Source organism: Fundulus heteroclitus, chromosome 18, assembly GCF_011125445.2.
Source record: "Fundulus heteroclitus isolate FHET01 chromosome 18, MU-UCD_Fhet_4.1, whole genome shotgun sequence".
NCBI lineage: Eukaryota > Metazoa > Chordata > Actinopteri > Cyprinodontiformes > Fundulidae > Fundulus > Fundulus heteroclitus.
The window spans coordinates 26,264,511-26,289,330 of record NC_046378.1 but is presented as its reverse complement, the minus strand read 5'-3'; the positions used below and the strand labels follow the sequence as shown (position 1 = coordinate 26,289,330).

The 24,820-nt window shown below is 39.0% G+C and overlaps 1 protein-coding gene across 2 annotated transcripts in view; it reads right to left on the bottom strand.

The window, feature by feature from the left end:
• LOC118556583 (endothelial cell-selective adhesion molecule-like) overlaps window positions 1-23,903 on the bottom strand; it is a 93,259-nt gene extending 69,356 nt beyond the window's left edge. The window contains exon 1 of one of the 2 annotated variants that reach the window (XM_036150033.1): window positions 23,499-23,903. In XM_036150033.1, coding sequence (XP_036005926.1) covers window positions 23,499-23,553 — 55 coding nt within the window. In that variant the 5' untranslated portion in view covers window positions 23,554-23,903. The remainder of the gene's footprint in view (window positions 1-23,498) is intronic. The other variant, XM_036150034.1, reaches the window with a different exon arrangement.
• Between the last annotated feature and the right edge of the window lie 917 nt (window positions 23,904-24,820).

Sequence of the window (24,820 nt, the reverse complement as noted above, 5' to 3'; positions counted from 1 at the left end):
AATTTACTGTCATACTTTAAATATTTATAGGTTTTGTGAATAAAATATAAAGACATTTTAACTGACATCATGTAGAGAGAGTACGTATCAGAGGTGGCGCTAAGGTCAATATTTTAGCTGAGCTCCATCCTCAGTCATTTCAGGGTCGGTTATACCTGGGCTCAAACAGCCCGCTGAGATTAGAGTCAACTGCTTAACAATTTATTCTGCTTGGTATTGTTTCTATTTTCAGCATGACCAAAATAAAGGGGTTATTTCCAGTAGCAACAGTCTCAGCGCCACCGGAGGAACCAATGAAAATTTGATCCATAGACTAAATTGATGTTACAGCTGCAATGAACACCTGAGGGGGGTAGAAAGCTGCCAGTGTTGAGGGGATTTATGGAAATGGCAAAGCCAGTTTCAGGAGGATTTGCTGTAATAGAGACAATAGGAAGATCAACTAAAGCAAAGAATACAGTCTCTTCCCAGTTGCATGTTCTGAGTGGGTCACATTTTTATCAAATATTAAGACTGTTCAAATTCACCTTCTAGGCCATAAAGGAACACGATAAAACGATTGTCTGTCTTAAAAACAGCATGATCTGCATTTTTTTTCTCCAAAAGGCTTATCAGTGCAACAAGATTAAAACAATACACTCTTAAGTTGCTACTGGAGTAGAGCCAAAACAATCATGAAATGTTGCTGAAGAGTGAAATTACTGGCTTTTCAGGCTGGCTCAGCTTCCTCTCTCCCAGTGAAAAGTTCGTTAATTGGTAAGAGGCTCTGAGTAAATGCTGCTCCATGCTGAGAAGAACAGGTTGAGGTGTGCCCCTGATAAGGACGCCTCCTGGAACCTCCCTTTAGAGGTTTAGCCGCCTGACCAGCTGAGTCCCCACGGTCAACCGAGGTTTTGTTTGAGGGATTACATCTCCCACCTGGTCTAGAAATGGCTTTCTATCCCCGAAAGGAGCAGATGGACGTTACCAAAGGAATGTGAGGGATGTCTAGTTGGATGTTGGCGTAAACAGTTCTCAACAACGAGGGTTTCAATGCATAACAATCTTCGTTGAGTAGTACCATTCATTTTCTTCACTGAGTGGTATTACTGTAATAAATGATGAGTGTAAATATGTCCATCTCGAAACTAAAAGCCTTTTTGAACAACTGAGCAGATTTGAAAAAGGTTATGTAGTTGCTGCATGGAAAAGCTACAGCCTACAATACACCCATTCTTGTTACTAACATTTTCCTAAGCAGTTATGCTCTGTATTTAATTTAATTACCAAGAAAAACCATTGCCCTATCATTGGTTTATTGTGTCCACTATGTGAAACTATCGGCAATAAACAAACAAGTGGGATGTCACATCATGAAAAATTTATTGAAGGTCTCCAAAATATACTAGCCGTGGCTGGATTAAGATCTGACAGTATGATGTCATGGTATTGTGGTATTAAAATGAAAATGTAAAAATGGGTCAGATCACATGACATATATTGGGAATGAAAAAATGGTACTACTATTGATATGGAGCTAAAATATTCGGCCATGTTGTTTTTCCACAATTGAAAATATATTTTAAACGGGGCTTTACGGAAAGTCCCTTCAGACACTCATGATACACAAATGACTGACAACTCAAAGTAACAATTGACCTAGGGAAGGACTTACGCTAAGCTTTATAAGACTACTTAAACCTTGGCGTTTTCTCCAAAATCGTATTAAAGAGAGGTAAGTTCAGGGCCAGTTTGATGGAAAACGCAGAAACCGCAACTGCTGCAAATTCAGTGACTTGTTGGAATCAACTGGGTTGCCTTAGACTGACAACCTTTCACCAAATGGGATTATATGATTGACTGTATTGCATTATAATTTGAAATTGACTGGATTTTATGTAATTAGATCGATCTATATATGCAAAACTAAAACAGATGCACTGTTTTCTATCACCAAATTTATTGAGCATAACCAAGACTTTAACTACAAAATAATTACGGCATACATTTTGATAAGTTGTTTTGTGTTAACACAAATTTGTTTTAGCAAGAAAAGACATTGAGCTAGGTATTTAAATATACTTCATTTCAACTGGGTATATGAATTTTTATTCACTTCAAGCAGAGAGTCAATCCGAGCAGGAAAAAAAAATCTAGAGTTTATAAATTGTGTAGTTTTCATCAATCTTTTTCCAATGTGCAACTTCAAAGAGTACATCACACAGCGTTGATGGAAATGCAATTTATTGCTTTTAGATAAGTCAGTGGAATTGAATCCTCAGTTTGTTGAACTAAAACTAAGTCAATGACGTTCATCCAAAGGTGCAGTAAGTTCCAATCCCCCAGTTAGACGTCCTGTTAGGAAATGACACACTGAACCACAAACCTCACTGCGGCAAAGTCACCTAAACATCTTTATATTTCCGTGAAATGTTCTCTCCAAATTGCATTAGGTTAAATAGAGGGACTCTGCTGAGGCACAGCATAATGCAGTTTTAATCTAAGATTGAATGTCAGCAGTATTTGTGTCAAAGTTCCCAGTTCACTGCAGGATTGACCTGAGGCACCTTCTTTAGCCTCACACAACAGCGCCCGAAGCCTGCAAGAGTTACACCTCAGCCAGATGACAGCATTAATCTGGCTATAATAACCCTCCCCTCCATCTGGCGAGACATTCAAGCATCAGGAGAAAGGCACAGGGATAGCTCTGACTCTTCAATGAATACTAATCTCTACCCACCGCGCGGACAACAATCACCCTGCTTGCGAGATACATCATTTCCATCTTTGCTCCCCAGTATCCCAAAGCTGTCATTCAACATTTTTAAAAACTAGCCAATCACAAATCCCGAAAGCCCATCCAACAAAACCGGGGGAAAAAAAGAAAGTCCAACAGAGCTGTAATCTTCAAGGGTCTTAGCGCAAAACTCATCTGCAGCCACCAGGCAAACAATTTCCTACCTGCACCACAATGTCACAAGAATAAAACTACTTTTTTTTCTTCATGGAGGAGCAGTTGTGTGCCTTTTAGTACTGAAAACCAATCTTGCTCTTTGGAAAATAGCAAACATTTCAAAATGCTGATGAAACAACCGTAGGCAGTCATTAAGCGTTACGAAAAGAAGCTGATCTAATTACAGTTTTCCCGTTTGAAGAATTGTGATGATTTGCAGAAACCGTAACAATTTCAGTTCTTCAGCTCCGTTTTCCCCGAGCCTTGAACGCCGCGCATTACTGGCCGTCTTTTGTCTGAAACCTCCACAAACAGTAAGAGCTTGGAGGCAAATCAATTGTTTCTGTGGGCGATAATTAGCAGGCTTGTGTTTGTGTGTACGTCTGGTTCGGAAATTGCTTTTCTCCCAGAGCAAAAAGTCTTATTTAAAGAGAGAATGCACCTCATTAGAGTGCACCTGTTCCAAACCACGATGACCCTCACCCACGGCCGGGGTGTAAATGACACACTCCTCTGAGATGCATCATCTATTGGCTGCAATCAGCGGGATGCCGTCGACGGCTATGTTTACAGTGCTCCTCATTTGGATGGTATTTCTTTCTCCAGAGCAGTGATTTCGGTTTTTGCAAAGGTATCGTGTCCGTGGGAAGATGGAAGAGCAGAGTAAAGATGTAATTGTTAAAATGTGTCCAGAATGTGTAATGTTTCCCAGCGGAGGAAACAGACTGTCCACCAGTGGCCACATCATTAGTCAACTCAGACACGGAGGTGACGGTGAAACACCACCTGTTAGGCTTCCCCACATCCTCATCAGTCTGCGCTTCTTCATGACTCACTGCACTGAAAATCAACTTTTTAGTTAGACGTTTCAACAAACTTGGACCCAGAGAGTGCTTGATATTGATATATGCCAGTGAGGCGTGGGAGTTAATGAGGTGAAATTCACTCACTGACTAAAAGTAAAGTGTGGATGCTGCTAGCCAAGCAAAGGGTCTCCTAATGAACCACACAGAAAATATATTTTTTCTCTGATTTATGTCTGCCCTAATGATATATCAACATACAGTATATAGGGAGGGGATCTGTGAACAGGCATGGGCCAGCATGGCATTCTCAAAGTATGTCAAAGCTGAGCAAAAAACATGTTTACACATTTATTTGTGACAGGCATCTCTCAAAAAAATAACACAATGTAAAAGGAGAGACAAGTTGAAAAAGAAAAAAGGTTTCTGAATTTTATTAAACACATGGCCTTTTCAAATGAACACCCTTCTCAGTAATCAATGCAGAGAACTTTATTTGCATTACAGCATTACATCCTATAATTGCTGACCAGCTTTTTGCATGTTTTACTTGATGTTTCTTTGATCATGAGCTCCAAGTATATCAGATTGGAAGGCCACTTTACCATCACCCTAATCCAAAAAGGTATCTATTGGATTCAAGTCGAGGTTCTGATGGGGCCTCTTTCAAGCCTTAACATTACATCCTGTCAGAATAAACACATTGGTCATATTTAAAGCTTATTTTACACATTTTATGTTTTTAACCTCCTTTTGTGAATATATAATGTTGACTACTTTCAGGATGGAAGGACGATTTTACCCGGGATTACAAAATGTGTTTCTGAACAGGATTACCAACTACAGCTTTAAGTCATTAGAGAAGAAAAATATTAATCAGTTAAAGTCAGAATTGGCAGATCTGACCTTAAAGATAAGCAGGATGCAGTATTTACAAGGAAAAACCTCATCCAGCTCTAAAAAAACACATCTTTCCTACCTCTGCCAAAATGAATTAACATTTTGATGCTTACATTTTGAAACTATATTATCTGTAACATTTATTATTTTTAAATAAAAAAAATGTTTTTTTCACATACACCATAACAAATATTTGCAGGGCTCCTATAGTCTGGCTATATGTCATTAAAAAAATAGAAATGCTTTTGTATTATAGATGGTTTTAGCACCATAATCTCTTTGAACCCACTGGGGCGCTTGAGGAATGAACTAAAAACCTGCATTCATTTGTTTTTCAGTCTTTTCTTTCTTTATTGTCTGTCCCCTTTTTTCTTCTTTGTTGCATTATTTCCCATCTTCTTCTTTTTTTTCAATTTTAGAATAAACCCTTCTTCTTGCATCAAAAAGATAATGTGCCTTCGTGCCAAAATGTCCTGGAGCATCATTTATATTTAAATCCAGAAGTGTCTTCAGTTGGCCCATAAAAACATGAAAACTGAGCTAAAGAAAAACTGCAACATATATTTTATTATATAGACCTAAGCCAAAGTATAAGAGCAGTTGATTAAAATTGTTTCATGTTTCCACAGGAATTAAAGATAACAGGTTGCAGAAAGATGCTGTTAATTATATACAAAATATACATATATATACAAAAATAATCTGAATGTGGTTGATCTTTGTAGAGTCTTGGTAGGATCTTCTTGTATGTATTAAGAAAGGGCTGGCTCCCCCATTATTTGTAACAGAGCATGAGGGATCCTCGAGAAAGTTTTACACGGACAAAACATCTGCAGTGAGGTTGCAGAGGTTAATTATCATGGTGGAGCAAATATGCCAACAAAGTATGGATGGTAATGTAGGTTTCATGCTAGGCTTTGATACTGTCACAGCATTGTGCTCATGGGGGCTGACATTGTGGTGCAGGGGTGTCGAATTCAATCACAGAATGGGCCAGACGTTAAAACACGGACTACACTGGAAGCCAAACAGGGTTAATGCTTATTAATAATAATCAATTAACACTTTATGCCCTTTTGTGTGACGAGCAAGCTTGACATTGTTTTTAGCAACAAGTTCATACATGCTTAGTATCAATTTCCAAGCTGTGGATACTAATTTTTGCAGATGTACATAACTTCTGTGTCTCGTCCTTTTTATCTTCTTCACACAGAACAGTTGCTCACACAGGTATGCCAGTAACGATAAAAGGAGGGAGGGGACGATGAGGAAAAGGATAGAAATGGGGAAAACAGTCTTGGCGGGGCAAAAGAGGGCAATTAATCAAGACACTGGTCGCAGCAGTGCAGATATTTTACCGGGAAATTTCAGACACTACTTCATGTTTCTTGCAGGCCGTCTTTGGTTGCGAGATTGCTGAATCTGCAGTCAGTGCGTCTGTCATGGTGAACAACCACAGACAAACACTCAACAGTCGATAATCGCACAGTGTAGAACAGGTTTAGATATCCTGCTGGTGGCTACCAAACTATCCTTTTAAAAAATACTTTTACCTGAGTAAGAGTAATGATTGGGGTTCGTTTAGTTTCTATACCATGACTCTCCAAACTGCTCAGTCTGTTTTTCTTGTAAACAAGGAAAACGTGAAGAAACCTTCTTTCAGACAGCTGACCGGCAGTGTGGAGCATTAGGTGTCAGTGCAGTGCTAATCATTGCTCCAAACATCCAGCAATCTGAGTGGCACTGTGCAGAAATGGGTGTGGGAAGGGAGCTTGGCGCTATTACACGCTCTTGCATTTAAGCAAACAGAGTTTAAACTGTATGAACATTATGGGTTGAATAGTTTTCTGGGTATTCTTCGACTTCACAATGTACATGATAACATGGAATATAGCTGCGAAAAACCTATTTGCATCACTGCCTTCACACTTGGGCTTTGTTTCTAAATATTGTGATGATATTGAATTTGATTAACCCAAATTTTCCTAATTTATCTTTGTTTTCCTTCATCACAATGTCCCCATTACTATTTGTGAGCTTTAGCGTCTCAGCCAATAAACATTACACATCAAATGTGGGCATCGAGGGAGGCAAAGTCTATCTGAGAGGCCAGCGATGTTGGCATGCAGAATGTGGATGCAAGGAACTTGGATTGGGTTTTTTAATTTGATACATTACCTACACATAATAGGTAGAGTGGGCTGGAGACAGTGCATGAAGGGTCTTTATCAAGAAAAAGGCACTCTAAGCAGAATTTTGATATTTCAATTGTTTTGAGCAATGCTCTGTAAAAAATAAGCCGTGCTTATTTATTTTTTTAACAGTTCTCATCCTTTTGAGTGGAAGTGTTACAACTCATTACCACAGCTGTAAATAAAATGAGCGCTTTTGCAGCTGACTACGTAACTGAATGCAAAAGGATGCACTCTGTCAGCGCTAACATCCTTCCACACCAATCAGGAATCACCTGTCTCAAGTCACATCAGCTCAGCGAGTCGGGATGCGAAGATCCTATCATCGCCTGTCAACTTCCACCGCTGCAGCTGTCCTCACAGATAACTTGATGTTCTGATCCATCCACGTCAGGATGATTTCAAACAAGCAGCAGCTGTCGGAACATGTGTCTGTTCTCCACTGCCATCTTTGTTGTGAGCATAAGCCAATTAATCTGCCCCAGTTATACATGACAGAACTCTTTGCATAGCTCTGGCTCTTTCTCCCTCCAGTCTTTTTGCACAGCTCAACAGGGGTCTTCTCTGAGTTCATGGCACACAGAGAGGACTGCGGTCAATTAGGCCGCCTGATCAGAGCGCACACACACACAAACGCTGAATTATGCGCAAGCATCACCTACAACCATGACTGAAACCGGTGGGGAGTCAACAGTGTACAACAGGAATATATAAATTCAGCTCAATGACAGGATTCGGAGGAGGTGCAACATTAGGGGGTTTTCTGAGCAGCAGCAGGGGAAGAGTGATAACTACCACATTCACAGGATGTTTTCTGCTTATTTGCCTGCAGGAGTGGAGAAAGCTAAAGCACTTTGTCGTGTAAACGGCACCGAATTAACACATTTATCAGCATGCTTTTGAATGGAATTTTTTTCAGACTTTTTTTTGCTACTGTACCGTAAAAATATCAGGACTTTGCTATAAAATAAACAGGTGGGGGAAAAAAAGGATGGTTGATGTCAAACTTTTTTAAATGTGCAGTTAGAGCCACATAAAGAGAGACAACTTTTTTTCTCACTGCTCGCCATTAAATCAGACTAAACTTTTCCTCCTTTAGATCAGTTAAGACACAAGTTACCTCTGTTAGATAAATTTGATTTGAGCCAGCTGGAAGAACAGCTCTTGATGTATTTTAACAGCCGAACACAGAAGGCCTCCTTGTGTGATATAATGGGAAATTCATAAGAAATCAACCAAGGTTCCGGAAGAGAACAGTGGACCTCAACAACTTCGGTTTTTCCTTGATTCAAATTTCCAGATTCCTGAAGCTGCAACATACACCTGGTCAATTATACAGCAGCATACCATTCCTGGGGATTCAAATCTTCTCTGACCTCTCCTGGACTGTGAACAACTCCCACCTGGTGAAGAAGGCCCAACAACGGCTCTTTTTCCTTAAGAAACTGAAACAGACTGGACTTTCAACTAAGCTGCTGTGTTCATCACAAAGTCCAGTTCACAATCCCATGGAACATTTGTGAGCAGAGTAGAAAGCTGCACTGGTCCTGTCCGGTGGAATCGGCAGAAATTCATACAAACCAATACCCAAAACAGTTGATTTCAGGGAAATGTATGTAAACTTTTGACTTTTGAAAAGAGAAATTATATTCTAAAAAAGCATCTCTATAATAATTCTGACATTTCAGCAAATCTTGGTAATTCCAACATACCAAAAAAAGGAAATGCATTGTCAGATTTAAGGTCAGTTCCATCCTTGCCTTCCCTTGCTTATCTACACAGGGATGTGGGAGGCGCTGTACACCCTGGACAGGCTGGCATTTTCTCTTTCTCCCTCGATATAATTTTTTAAGAATAGATTATTCTTTGATCACATAAAAACAGCAGAACTATATACCATGTAAAAAAAAATAAGACGATATCCTCACTAGATAAACACACAGAACAGGCTGCTCCTTGTTTGTACTAGACCTGGGGTTTGCAACCTTAATTATCCAAAGAGCCATGTTTGCCCTCAGTCTAGCTAGATAAACTTATTTACAGCGGAAAATGTTACATGAACTTTTGAAAAAGACAGCTTATAATTTTTGATAAATCTCTACTGTAAGAAATTAGTTGCCATTTTCAAAGAACCACCATTTTGTTTCTATTTTTAGGTTTTAAATGAAAAGAAAACATAAGACCTTTGCGAAACTCGGATAGTTACATTTTCCCTCTGAGAAGCTGTGATTTATTGAAATTATGTAAAAAAGCAAAGTTTCAACCCTAATGACAAATATAATATATCATTGGTACTTTTAATGTAATTATTCCATTAAAAACATATTTACCATACACCTGCATTTGTTATTTTATATGTATTTAAGAATATTGGTTTCTTCTTTGTAATTTAAACCACAGTTATTATTGGAGTATAGTATTAAGAATCATTGTTAAAGGCCACTTTTGATCAAGATTTTATTTCAGATAGTCAGGAAGTGAGGGAGGAGGGTAGGAGTATAGAATTTGGCTTACCAGATAAATAAAGCTGGGTGTCATCCGTGCATGATGGATGTTACATTTCTGGAAGATATTGCCACGGGTTAGAAGGTAAATTATAAAAAGTAGGAGTCCCAGAACATGGCCATGGGGCATACAGGTTGTGGCAGGGTTAAATGTCATTGTTAAAAACAACATTACAGCATTACAGGAGTCTGAAGAGAGCAAGTGGGGAAAGCATGCAGTGGTTGTAAAATGTTTTAACAGTGAAAACAAAGTGTTACCTTCACTAGAACAGATCAAGTCAGAATAATAACTGGGTTTTGATTGAGCAATTCATTCCTTCCACTGGGCTGTTAGTTCTGTAATTTCTTTTGTTGGACCAGTTTTCTTATGGAGTCACTCAAGTTGATGACATTTAGCCTCCATGTAAGGACGGACCGAGTTTTCACTGGAGCAATATTATCCAGAATGTTATCCAAACAGTGATTATATTGAGGATCTCCAATCAATGTTTATTTCCTTAATATTCCTGAGTGAGATAAGTCGAGGAGTCTTAGTTATGGAGAGGCAGAGGGAAATGTTAAATGAAAGGAGAAGATGAACAGTTTTTGGAAGTTCATCAGCTAAACTGTTGGAAGCGGTGGGGCTAGAGCCATGGGGTCAGATCTAGGCTATGACCTTTAATGTGTGTGCGAAAGGTGATGAACTGATGAAATCCCACATTTTCCAAACATGATAGGAAGGCTCTAGTGAGGGAAATTATATATTTATCTAGCCTATATGTATATTGAAATCTACCACCAATATTACATTAGGAGAGAGAGGGGAACGGTGGGTAAGTAGATCTGCGAGTTCATTTAGAAAGTCCTTGTGTAGATTGCAGTGACGTTGGTAGGAGTCGGTCCAGGGACTTTACACACTATGTACTCAATAGAGGTGAGAGCAGTACTTCCCCTTCTCATGGTAAATTATCTCGAGACTGCATCTAGAATGTTCTTGTGTGGGTAAGAAACGTAAACAAACCCCAGTGGAGTCATTGAGATTGGGAGTAATCACTGGCTTGTTGCCATGTTTCAGTCAAGCAAATAAAGAACTCACGGTCAACAAGGAGATTTTGGATGAGATGAGCCTTTTTTCGTGAGCCAGCGGATGTTGAGAAGGTTAAAGCTGACACTGATGTCGTCACGTTCGACTGGGGGCTTTGCCAAAGTAGCTAGGCTGGCTAGCATGCTGTAATCAAGAGTCCGGAAGGATTTTCTGCGAGGACAAGTGGTGGACCAGATGGATTAGGTGTTGGAGTTGTTGAAGTGGAAATTCTGACGAGATCCACAATGAATATCACTGGTGCGACAGAAGAGATACATTTGAATGGAGATGTAGTGTTGTTGGGGGAGACTCAATCAGTAAGCAGCGGATTGGAAGGACTTCAGCAGCATTGTACTGGAGAAGACCTGACCCAAGTTGGAGAAGGAACAGGACAAGTATCCAAACTATCTAAGAACAGATGACATGTAGGCTGTCCCCTTGGATGACCCCATCCAGGGGGACAGCCTACATCGTTGACAGATGCAGCTGGATGGGGTCGTAGAGCTGAGTGGCAAACGAAGCAGGTAGAAGTGTATCTAAACTCTCATTGGCGCAAGGAGACATGAGGTAACAGTTCAGTTGTAGATTATAATTGATCATCTGAGTAAGGCACTAAATAGCTCTCGAGTAAGGAAATTGCACGATCCATTTAGTTAAAAGTCGGCAGTGAGTAGCGGCAGCAAAAACATCAGCTCAATGAGAAGTCAGTCTGAAAACAGAATGACTTAGAAGAAAAAAAATGTCAGTATTTGGGCTGTTGATTTATTGATTGCTACATCTCTGATAGTGTGTTTATGAAAATTAAGCATTTACCACTGTCTTAATATGCTTTCCGACATATACTGAAAGAAATATGCAATCCACACCATGGCTGAGAATATCAACCTCTGACTTTACTGACATTTTTAAAAGTTTTAATAAAACCAAGATTCAAACGGTCAGGTTTTCTAACAGATCAGCTGTCATAGAATGACCCCAATGGAAAAAAAAGCTCATCTTGCATTAATAGACAGTGATCATTCAAACTTTCTTTAAGGACAGTAATTACGGACTGGGAGGCAGTAATGGTGCACTGTGATATGGCGCTACCCCCCACTTAAACGTAAGTATCTTAAGGAGGCCCGTGGGGTTAAGACCTATTTTACAACCCTCCAGATTGGTGAGGTAGAGTGGTGTTGCTGGTATATTTTGCTTGGCAAGCTGGCAGAGTGAATCCTCTTTTTAAGGGGAGAAGACAAGAAAGTTGTTCATTCAATCCAGCTTGGACTTTTCTTTTATACAAATTATACTCAAAATAAATTTCATTCTGATTTATAGACTAAAACTAAAACAAATACTTAGATTTTTTATTATTATTTTAAGACTATTATATGTGGTGGCTCTGCTTTTATGAAGTGATGAAGTTTAGGTTGAGTTTATTGTTCAAGTTAATTATCCCACCAGCTCAGCTCCCCAAATGACTTTTGCTTATAGACACACCAAAATCTGGTTGCTGAACTACCTTTTTGTATCAACCTGTCATGTTTTACAAAGAGATTATATGTGAAGTAATACACCCAGGCAAACAATTTTTAATAATACAGAATGACTAATATCCACCATATGCATTTTCCAAATCAAAAATGTGATGGTGATTAGATAATAATATTCATCCATTTGGGTGAAAAATATCTTTAAAGAAACTCAAGTGTCAGTATGTTGAAAGGCTAAAGTTTAAATTTACTAATGGTTTTGGTATTGCATATAGGAATGGGCCCGTTAGCCATGTGAAGGTATCTCAATATTTCAAGAAGTACGATTTTAGAACAACTAAAATACTCATCCCATGGTTTAATTTAATTTAAAAGCCAGAGAACATTCTTCCGTTAGCTGAGTTTCCTCCAGCTAGATGAGTTGTTCAGGGCATGCCATTTCCCTGACCTGTTGTATTGGACTCCTGTCACTCCCACACATTTGTCTTATTCACAATAAAGTCGACTGTTTGCAAGTCATGGCATGGAAAGTAAAGGTGCAGCGCTCATGGCCGTTGGTCTCAAACTCCAGTCCTCGAGAGCCGGTGTCGTGCAACTTTTAGATGCGTCTCTGCTTCAACATACCTGACTCCAATAGGAGCTCATCAGCAGAGCTCTGCAGAGCTTGACTTCACGCTAGTGAGATAATTTAGCCGTTTGATTAAGGTGTGTAGCGCAAGGGACACATCTAAAAGTTGCAGGACACCCGACGCTCGAGGACTTGAGTTTTACTTCAACATTACACCGTGTTGAAGTATTGCTTCTTCTTAAAGAACAATATGCATGCTAAGAGATTAAACTCTGTTAAGCAGCAGAATTCGGCCCAGCTAATCAGGCTAAGAGGGACAGACGGTTAATGTTATACTGCAGGACATTCTGGGCCAGTGACCGCGAGAATGTTAGAAAAATTGTTAATATAGAGAAATGCAAAGAAGAGAGGACATATTCATCAGAGGTTGTCAAAAGAAGTGAGGGTGCATTATCATGACAAAATGGGGTATTTGAAACAGGCTGGGTCAGTATGAAATTGGCATGTGATATGTCAACACATTTTGATACAAATGTGCAAAAGCTTCAAAAGGAAATCCATCTTAAACAATGCTAATGTGTCCACATACCTTTGCAAATAACTCAATTAAAGAGGTCATATCATCAAAAATCAGATCAAAATATGTACATATATATACATTTCAAGAAATCTAAATGTATTTTATACGTATGGAACCAGTCAATAAAATAGATCATTATTGAAAAGGTAATACATTTCAGTAACTCAGTGTTTGTTCACAATTTTCAGTCTTTTCACAAGCCTACAAACCGTACACTGGGGGTGGGGTGGGGTGGGGTGGGGGGGTGGAGGTCTTGTGTATGCTTAATGATGACTTGTAATACGGCTCAAATTGTAGCATATCTTGCTGCATTGCTAACAAGGCGGAGTCAGTGTTCCCAAGTCCGCCTATTATAAGCAGCTTTAGGCTTGTTTTTTCACTTGTAAATTTTGTGAGTCACAGGTAAAAAAATATTTGGCCTTGTTTTCGAATGTGGGGTTGCTTATATGGGCTTGGCTTTTTTTCTTTTCAACAGAACCCCTATCGCGTCGCACAACGAGACATGCTCACACTGTCTGTTACGTAGAAAATATCTGTGTATATCTAAAATGTCTGTCCGCATACACACCTCACCTCACCCTGAAGGGTTTCTAAACTGTCTACTGTGCCGTGTTTTTGAACCTCAGTGCCCTTTGCCATGCTTCGCTCCCCTTTCCGTGGAGCCCAGGGCTATTGCCAATGACCAGTTTTCAGAACATGTATGCTAGTGTTTAATCGTTTTCCTGCATGTTGCAAAAGGTCCAAAATAAAACCAACAGGAGAGTAGTGGTCTCATGTTATTTTGATCGGTATTAACAAATGACCCCTAATTTAAACACATTATATATATTATTATATAAAAAGTTGTCAAGCCTTTATCTCAGCTTTCTGGTTTTCTGCTAATGAACAATCAACATTTAAGGTTAGAATAGTACAGCAGACCAATAAAATGGCACAGAAGTATTTTATGGCTGCTTAGTTTGTTATTTTCAAAAGGTAATTTTATTCTAAGACACTAGCCTCATCAGTACACAAATACTCATTTACTGAATATCAATAGTATAACATCAAAGAATAATGCTTGGTAAGAACAATCCTGAATACTAAATGTAAAGAGCAGATTCAAAACTTTATTTGCCAAGCTTGTGACACAAAAAAGGAACTTTAATTCAGTTCCATTTTGCTCTCAATTAAGACATTTTAAGTTTAAGTAAGATAGAGTACATAATTTGGCTATCACAAATGACAAGAAAACTCAATATCACATTGAGAAAAAAGTAGAAAATTTCTACATAGACCACACTACTACAGAGTTAGGACTAAATGATACAACCACATGGTTTAAGCTTTGGCTCAGAGTCTATAATATGTCAAAGCTGCAAAATCTCTTCTGTGGCTGTAGAAACAGGTGAATCATGAAATGGACCTATTTTTATTACTGATATTTTCTTAGTTTGCATGAATAAATAGAATAAATTGTTTCCGCTTGTGATGTGTTTGAAAATTTGGAGGCAGCATCCCGAATCCAATCCTCCCTATACTGTAGCCCCATCTTCTGAAACAGTTGTCCAATTCTCTACCTAATCCTAATCTGAACTGCAAATATGTCTAATCCTATTCAATGGGGAGAGAGGAAGCTTTTTTTTGTTTTATAAAGTTAGGATAATAGGATTCCCCAAGTAGAAGGGAATATTTGTCCATCAGATTTCTGTACAAATCAGTTTTTATCTTATCATTTTCCTTCATCATCATAATGTCCATCAAATGTATGAGATTATCACAAGATTATTAGTAAATGCATCCAATTTTCAAAGTGTATATCTTCGACATTTGTTTGTTTGCTGTCCAGATGAATACTAGTAAAGAATTTTGATGATCACATAAAAAATAAGAAGAGAAAATCAAATAATGGTAATGATAATGTAATACTAATGTAAAACAGAAATATAAAATTTAAAATATTGAAATGGTGCAAAAAAGTATGCAAATTGGGTAGGCCAGTGTACAATGATGAGTTTTAATAAATGCAATCCCAGTACAGTGAGTACTGTTTCATGAGGGGTATGATTATAAGGTCCTGTCAGCGGTTTAGGAGGCTGATAGTCTCGGGAAACAGGGTTCTTTCCTTTTGATGTTCTGCGTGTCTGTATGCATGGCCTCAGAGTAGAAGTGTAAAGAGTCTGTCTTGGGTGTGGTGGGGCCGTTGAGGAGTCAGCCAGCTATCCTGGGATCTCTGTGGTGGTAGAGGTTTGACAGAGAGGACAGCGAAGTCCTGATAACCTTCTCCAGAGTTTTTCCCTCTCTCTCAAGGCATTTAAGGTCCGTAACATTGGTGATGCCCTACCACATGGTGAAGGATCGGGCACACTTCGATGGATGAATGGATGTATAGATCCGTGATTTATTAAAAACCTAGATAAAAACACGTCTCTCTCTAGATGCATTTTTTTTAAATGTAGGTAAAGAACTTTACCTTGACTGGAATGTATCACTACATACTGAGGGACCTAACAACTATTAGTAATGTTAGAAGTAATATCATCTTTATTGTCATTGAAACATACATTACAACGAAATTTGTTCTCTGCTTTTAACCCATCACCCTTGGGGAGCAGTGGGCTGCCATGTGCGGCGCCCGGGAAGCATTCTGGGGTTAAGGGTCTTGGACCCAGAGCGCAGGCGCTGGGGATCGAACCGGGTACTTGCATCCTTCTCTGATTGCAAGCGCGCTGCTCTAAACACTAGGCCACCACTCCCTACACACCTAGATGCAGCTCGGTAGGCAATTTGGGGTTAAGTGCCTTGCCCAGGGGCACATCAACATGTGGCAAGGGGAAGCTGAAATCGAACCCTCAACCTTCTCATTGCCAGACGACTACTCAACCCATCAAGCCAAAGTCTCCCTAATAGAGACATAAGGAATTAAAAACCAACATAATCACAACAATTCTGGCTCTATCATGTCTGTATTAGAAACACAGATGACTAAAATCCTGCCAGCAGGGAAGACTTATATAGCACATAGCCAGCGTCTTCTGAACTTTGTCGGAGCTTTCAAACCGCAATCTCATCACGCCAGTGGAGAGGAAGGTCTATTTCCTCCAAGAATTGGTGTGTGGTTGGTATAAAAGCAATTTAGGGAGAAGGGATTTCATGATAGAAATCAGTTACGCCTTGTAAACTCCAAAATTGACATCATTGTGTTCAGTTAAGCGCATGAGCCTCCCAGATGCATGCAAGTGCAGCCCAGGAAACTACACAAAAATGTCCATAAAGATTTTTGTCCCCTGATCTTGGATACAGCATTCTGTATCTATCTCCACTTGCTTTTTTTTTTGTCTATGCAGAAATATTTATTCACCACAAAGCAATGTAAAAACAAGAAGTCTGCACCATCTACTCCTTGTTAATCACCCAGGCATGGGTAACCTTTTACATATCAATGTCAGCCAACCCAGAAACAGTTTATCTCCATGGGAGCAAAGAGCATTGGGGTTAAAATTCGAATTCACGTCCTCTGGTAGCTGCTGGGGCCTGCCAAAGCCTTGCACTGATGGTTCATTTTCATGCAACAGCCTACAGGGAACGCTGTTTGTTCAACGTCTGGACCATGGCCGACTAATTTCTTGTTTAGCGAATCAGAATCAGAATTACCCTAAGCTCTGAGAGTTTCTCTCTGAAAGGGAATACAGCTGCCAGTGTCATCATGAACCAGCCTTCAGTGAGCATAATCAGCGGAGGACAGGACAATATTTTAATAAACGGGGCAAACAAAACATTATTTTTTCACCCTGTTAATGAACTCAAGCCAACCCCGAGCTGTTAGATGGACAATGGTCTTTCTACTTCTGCAAAAGCTACAGATTTTTTTCAGTTAATGGGAACATAAACAATGCTGACAGGCAGCTAAAATGTATGTTACTTTGTAATTAGTTGTAGTTCCTCTAATGTAAAGCCAACAAGTTGCTGTGATTCATCAAAACAAGCCGGATTTTTGTCTTTTGTCATTTAGACCTTTTTCAGACAGCCATGTTTCTGACAGGCTGCACGCTGAAAAAAGACAACATCCATGGTCCCAATTAAGAAGACCATTTGATCATCAGAACAGACAGCAAGTAGAGTTACTCTCCAGTGAGCTGCAAGCTGAGTTTATTCATTTCATTCCACTTAGCACAAATCAAAGCAAGTCAGATGTAATGCCACGACATAGCAATTTCAGTGCCGATGCTTCCTATTAATAAAGGCAGATTTTAACTTCAGTGGCATTGGTTTAATTAAAGAAACATCTCACACTGTTTTGAAGTTACAGTGAATTGCTAAAATATTAATAGACCAAAAACCTTTCCATATCTTTCACATTTACAACAAGAATGTATTTTATTACCATTATATGTGATAGACCAAAAAAAAGGTAGTGTGTAACTGTGAATTGGAGGGAAAAAGTGAGACAGGGCGTCAAATATCCTTAGCAAAAAGAAATGTGAAAAACATGTAATGCTTTTGATTTCAGACTCCTTCATTGTGATCCCCCTAATGGAAATGAAGCGCAAACAATTGCTTTCATATCGCCTAATTAGCCCAGACGTGTCAGGAATAAAATGGTGGAGTAGTTGAAAGGAGGGTTAGGTTGCAGAACTTTTGGTTTGGGCACAAACGGTTGAAGCCTGAGCGGTACGTGATGGATTCTCAAATACAGCGAGAATTTATCTTTGCAAGCAAGGTTAGTAACTCTGGAGGAGCTGTAAAAATCCTCATCTCTGGTTGGAGAATCTCTTGACAGGATAACTAATCGCTGTCCAGTGCACATATCTAAGATTAATGAAAGAAAGTAATTGTTAAAGAAATCAACATGAATTCCACTTTGCAATTCTTTTTTAAAAGCCACGTAGATGAAACAGGAACTATGAGGATGAAGGTGCTCTGGTCAGATTCTGTCCTCCATGTAAAATTATGTGTGGCAGAAAACTATCCCTGTCAACACCCTGAACCCTTTATCACCAAAATGGTGGCTGCTTCATACTGTGGGACTGTTTTTTGTTTTCCAGCAGCAACATGGAGACTGGTCAAAGTTGCTCAAAGGATGGAGCTAAGTTAAAGGCATACTATGCAACATTTTTCAGTTAATTAATGTGTTCCATACCGTTTTGGATGATTAAATGAGTCATTTCAGGTCAAACAAAGGTTTTCTCGGCCGCCCTGGTGGTCTGTGGGGGAAATACCGCACTTGCAATTGCAGGAGCCCTCGGCCCGCACCCACAGGCTCAGAAGTCTGGTGCATCGCAAGAGTCGGTCTTGCTTTACGGCGAGAACTGCTACACGCCCCCAGTGAAAGGTATGCTCGTTGCTAGTGCAGTGGCGATATTTGTGCAGTTATCATGGCGGAACCAGCGAGAAAACAGCGAAAGCCCATGTCGGAGCAGGCAAGAAAGAGGAAAAGGGCTCTGAACAGAGAGAGGAGTCGTACACGGGTGAACATCGGGCAAGCTCTTTCCGAATGACGAGAGCTAAAATAAAAAGAAGGCTGCAAGGCTGACGTGGACCTCGCGCTTCTGCTGATGTGATTGTAGGTAACATTGGAATGGTTTCTCTCTCTCTGTGTGCATGTTCATACCTTCACTGTGTTAGTCATTGTTTGTACTGCCGTTTTTTCGACTTTTCGTTGCGTTCGCCTGCTAAGCTCAAAACAACCGCGCCTGGCTTGACGGAGAAACCAGGAGAACAGCTGAGCATCTTTACGACAGTGCACTTTTACTTTTGCCCTCTAGGGGGAGCCTCGCTGGAAAATCAACCCCGGTTGCATAGTATACCTTTAAGGACAGACAAAATATTTAGTTATCGCAATGATGAAAAACAAAAAGTATTTCAAACTTTAGTGCGGCCTTTTTTGCAATCGATTATACAGCTATGACTTTATGCTACTGTCAAAAGTAAAAACCACACAACCCCAAATAATACTCTTAATTAAAACCTATATATGATAATGTAGGCTACTTCACATTAGGACGTACAAATATTTCCCATCAAACATCTAAGTTAAATAGAGGTCAATACTGGAAGAATAGACATTGAAATGGGGTCAAGGAGGTTCATCTTCCAGCAGGAAGAAAGTTGGTTTTCACACCTTGAACTGTTCTGCGAACAGAAAAGGTCAGATATGTCAGTCACTAGATGTGCTAAGATGGCAGCGACACAATCAAAAAGACTGAACACAAATGCATACCATACTTCGCAGACCATCTATCATTTTTACACCACTTTGGTCTATCACATAAAAATGTAACACATTGTGGTCATGACATACTAAAATGTAAAAACAAATGTTTTTAAAAAATGTAAAAGAGATCCAGGGGTATGACAATATTTCTGGGGCCTTGTATTAAAGTGACCTGAAAAGGATGGTCTGGTGTTTCTCTTTGATTGGACAGTCACCATGAACCAAACCAATCCGGACATAAGAGAAATGTTTTTTCTTTTCTGCTCTGAGAGGAAGGCAACATCTGTTAGGAAACTGTGGAGCTGCACAGTTGACAGGAACAAGACGGTCCAAGTCGGAGGAGCTTCTAAAAGCAGAGCTTAAATTATACTGATAGCTTATAAAAAAGGGTAAACAGTGATGACAAAACCTGCAATTCTTATCGTCGGGTTATTCACTGAGATTAGTTTTAGTTTTTAAATTCATTGCTATTCATGCACACTAGCCACAGCAGTCATAAGCCAATGCTTTATGCGGGATTTATGACCAATACCATTAAGTAAGGCTTCTTAATTTGACAGCTGGGACTTCCTATCCAGACGTTTTTAATGACTTCTTGCTCCTTCAGGTCCACACTGCAGATCTTACGTTCTTTTTCACCCTCACAGGGGACATTAACCCTCAAAAGAAAGCACAAAGGCAAACAATGTTCGAGTTCTTTGAAATTCATTCGAGCATTCAACCGTGCAACAACATTATGCCCTCTTAAAACGAAGCACTCTGCTGCGAGCTTAAAAGCGGACCTTTGGTAAAACACACACAGAAACAAGCAGGCTCTGCCACAGTGGAATTCCCAGCAATAAAAATTACATAGACCTTATTTCATGAATTGTCAGTCAGCTTGTTTTCATGCATTTGACTTAAGACATGTTCCTAGAGGGAGGAGGAGAATGGAGACAAATATTTTGGGGCTGAGCAGGACAGTGACTATTAAAAGTCAGTTCTGATCCAGTCATACTGCACGTTTATTCTGGTTGAGGCAAGTAAAATTATCAAAACTAATTTGATCTCGATCCAGTGTCTCTTCTCCTTGGTCTACCAAATAAACATAATAAATAAGCGTAAGTTGTATAATGTCTTAACTTTCTGTGCTCGAAAGAATATTTTGTTTCAATGGATCTCTAATAAATCTCCCACTATTCTTGGGTGGAAAAAGTTTATTTTGCAACACATCCCTCTTGACTTCCTAACATGACTTGTCCACTCTAACACTGACATTTTTGGACGCATATGGAAGCCCTTCTAGGATTATGCTGAAGGACACATGTCTACTATTCTGTCTCGAGCCTTCATAAATGTTTAGATGTGGACTATATAATGATGGAAGTATGTACGCCCCCTATTTTATTTTTATTTTTGTCTCCTTTGGACTGCGCTGCTGAGCTTTTGTTCTGTTCTGTGTTACGTTTTGTTGTTATTAAACAAAAAATTAATAAACATATCTATAAAAAAAGTCAGTTCTGTATAATAATTCAAACTCACTTTAAATTAAGTTGAGCCTGAATAGAACATGATAAAATCAGGTTTGTTTGTTTTGCTGCTCATTTTTTATTATTTTATCAAGGTAAACTCAAAGTCCCCTACACCCCTACATGCATCTTATAAGGCCTTACCAATTAACAGGTGTCATATTTTCTCCTTATTTGCATGTTTTTGATCAAATTGGTCTTTCAGCAGTGTTCACTGTATTCTGACTGACTGCAGAAAAAAAATGCTTCGGCCGTACAAACACTGCATGGAAGCAGTTTGTGAAAATGACCCGTGAAGAGTGGAATTGCAAGTTTTATTTTTCAAAGATTAGCAATCGTTTTGATCGGTTATGTTCTATTAAAAAGGTTTTAAAGCACAAAGGAGATATTTGTCTGTGTAATTTGCAATTTATTAACAACGTAACAAAAAAAACAAAAATAAAACAAGATCTAAAACACAACTTTGCCTGTGCAACATGTTCTATTGTTTCCTCCTCCCCACAGTGGTCACAATTCCCTGTATTATGCTTTTGTAATTTAAAAGGTATAGAATTAAGTTTTGTACAACAAACAAACAACTTATGATTAATTGTTGAATAATGGTTTATTAGATTAGAATATGTTTGGTCTAATGAACTGACAACATCTGCTTAGACAGAACTTCCTTCAGCGTTGTAGTATGGCGAACACCAAAAAGAGGGTGCCACTGCTCATCCTTAAACGCTGACAGACCATGGTATTTGTAAGAGAAATAATCATGGCACAGGCATGCCAAAAGGAACACGAAAGAGGAGTCCTGTTTGTGATTATTTTACACTGTTTAATGATGACAAAGATGCAAAATGCACTATGTGTGGTTCTGTTAATAAATATAAACTCTTGACATGCTCCTTAAATTGTCACCTAAATAGCGGTATTCAGCTGTGCTGCATGGCAGAGCAGCGTCAACTTCTCAACCACAACTTACTGATGGGCTCAGAAGGTGAGGCTGTGATGACAGAAAAGCGGAAAGCATTATGCAAAAATAAAACAATGAGACATGATAGAAAAAGGCATGATGCCAAAAGCAAGGTTGATGGTGAGGGCTTTCGTGGGGGTTATAAGTGTTTCACATATTTTATTATATTTATCTTATTTTTTTCTGTTTAGTAACTTAGTATGTTCCTAATTTTTAAGTTTAATAATGTGTGAGAAAACCACGTTGTATTGTTTATGCAGTTAGTATTTAATATAGGTGGACCAATAAATAGTTAAAATATAATGATGTGCCTCTTAATTTAAATTCACCATATTGTAAAAAAAAAATAAAATAAAAGTTAGTACTTCATGTTATAAAAAAATCTTCTTGATACAAAAGAAAACTCTGGTTTTTAAGAAAATAGTTGTTATCAATTAATCATTAGTCAATTGATAACGTAAATCAACTTCAGATTTAACTCATGAATCGATAAGGTGCATCTCTAATTAAAACAGTTAAGATTTTACTCAAAGCCAGCTAAAAAGTAAGCAGACATAATGCTGCGGTGCATGTTCAAATGTCTAAGCTGAATCTGATCACAGAAGACTTTGACGCTGAAGATGTGTATGTAGAGAAGCATGCAGTTCAATGAACGTCGCACTGTGTGAAAAACAACAAATTTACCCACATTATAATATGCAAGTTGCTGATTAAAGATTTGCCAGTAGGAATAATGTGTTATTAAAAGTTTGGGGTTTGCAGGATCTCTACTGAGCAGCAGATTGGTTTAAGTCATCAGGGGGGAGAAGCGATATTTGACCAAATACATTATGACAGTCACTCTGGGATGTAATGAAAATGGCGTAAGACATTAAAATGAATCCAAAGTGGCACCATTTAATTGAATTGGAAAATAATTCCATGTAGTAAAAAAGTAGTGAAAAAGATGTAGTGAAAAATAATAAAAAAAATAAAATAAAAAAAAAGTCAAAAGCGTACACCAGCTGAATGAGCTGAAAAAGTTGACTGGTTTAAATAGCACAGTATATCCAGCAGGAGTAAAAAAGTGACCAAAGTACTGCAGCACAATCTCACAGGTGTTTTTGCTTAATAGTTATCACACAAATATAAACAGATTTAAAGCTCTGAAGACAATCCCTGACATTATTGCCGCATGATCCAACCTCACCATCCATAGTAGTATCCATCGTGGCTCAGGTGTTATCAGAGTCAAACTCTGACTCAAGCACACAAGGCTGTACCCCTTGCTGCTCGTATGCAACACAGATGCTTTAGGATCTAACTTCTGTCATAAGTAGCTATCCCACTGCAGTGTTTACTAATGCCAGCTGATCAGCTCGATTTTTCTGCCTCCTGTGACGTCATCAACTCAAATACAAACATAGCTCCATTTGCCTTTTTTCCCCCTCCTTTGGAGTACTTTTCAAATCAGCGGTTTTGTGAAATATTGCATGTAAACTCCACATCCCATCCCTAAGACGCATTTCAGTAGTCTATATGCTTTTGTCAGTAAAACAAACAAACAAATAAAAAACATCTTTGTATAGTATCTTTAAATCTATCGAATCCTGCAGAGAATCACTGCAGCAGGGGAGGGCATGGAGGCACAACTCACTTCTAATTAACTTTATCCTTTTACAAATATAAATTGACAGTGTTTGATATATATATATAAGTTGTTAAAAACTAACACTTCTTTTTCTATAAAGTTTCTATTAGGAGCCATTTTCTCACCTCCGCGCTTGTTTCATCTCACTTTCGGCAACACACGCTGCAGGAAAGTCAGATGAATTAATTGGCCTACCTGGAAAGATCCATATCAACATGAGCATGGCTCGAAGTCTCCTCTTCATCTCCATGCCCGCCACATCCACCAGCTGCTCCTGCAGCTTCTCTGAAAGCTGACTCCAGAGAGCCCTGGACTGCCGCTTAGAGCTGCCTTCAGGTGACAATTAACTGTCCGCTGAGCAAACCAGCAGGGCGACGTCTGCAAGTAAAGCTCCGGCTCCTCCTGCCATCCCGCCTGAGGACAGCGGCTGGCATGGCAGAGCGCTCCCTCGGCGCTTTAACCGCAGCAAGGTGTGCCGTATTACGAGACTTCTTGCTCTCCCCCCCTTGCACCTGGTCCAGGTTAGAACAGCTTTACTTCTGCGTGTTGTCTCCGGAGCGGGCGCAGCTCCTTCTCGTCCTGCTCCAACTGTAAACTGCGAGAGATTACTCACTTCACCTGAGCTGCTCAGTGTCGCCCCCTGGCAGCTTGAAATGTCATCTGTTGGTCTTAAAACTCACTTTTCTCTTTATTTCTTATCTTTTGCATTTATTTCTTTTTTTCAATTGCTATTAAGAAGAACCCACTCAAATAGAACTTTACAAATATTAAGTTATTCCTACTTACAGATAATAGTAACAAAAAGTCTGAAAGTCTTTCTACAAAAACGGCACCAGATACCCGAAAAAAAAAATCCTGCAGAAGTTAGGTTTAGGACGTCTTTACCTCCCGACCGTGTCAATTTAATGATATCATATTATTTATTTTGTATGTCCCAAGTGGTAAAATGCACAATGCTGCTGTTTCCAAATCAGAAAGTGTGCACAGCTTGCACTAAATTATATTTTCAGATTTTCACATGCAGTCAAAACACAACAACAACAAAGTTATTTATGTATATTAATGGCATATGTAAAATATCCCAAATATTGAAATTTGTATCGTTTGCTTACATCCTGCAAGGTTCTATGTTTGAATCCCACTGACTGCCACTCTGGGTCCCTGAGCTATTATTATTAGTAGTAGTACTACTACTAGTAGTAGTAGTAGTAGTAATTACAACAGCCGACATTCACAGAAAACGTATAAACCAATACTCATAAAACCATGAATATTGAAATTTGTGGATTTAGCTAAATAAAAAACAGCACAGATAAATTGCAAAGCACAACATAAACTATGGCCAAGTGCATATCTAACTGTGGAGTGACTTTGTGGAACAGTTTGAATAGAGATTAAGCAAAGCATAGATGTAAATATATGGAAAAGAAGGTGTAAAACAAATTCTAAATAGGTGTATGGAGGATGACAAATTATGTAAATTATTAAACGCTTGGAATATCATTAGACGCTCCGGC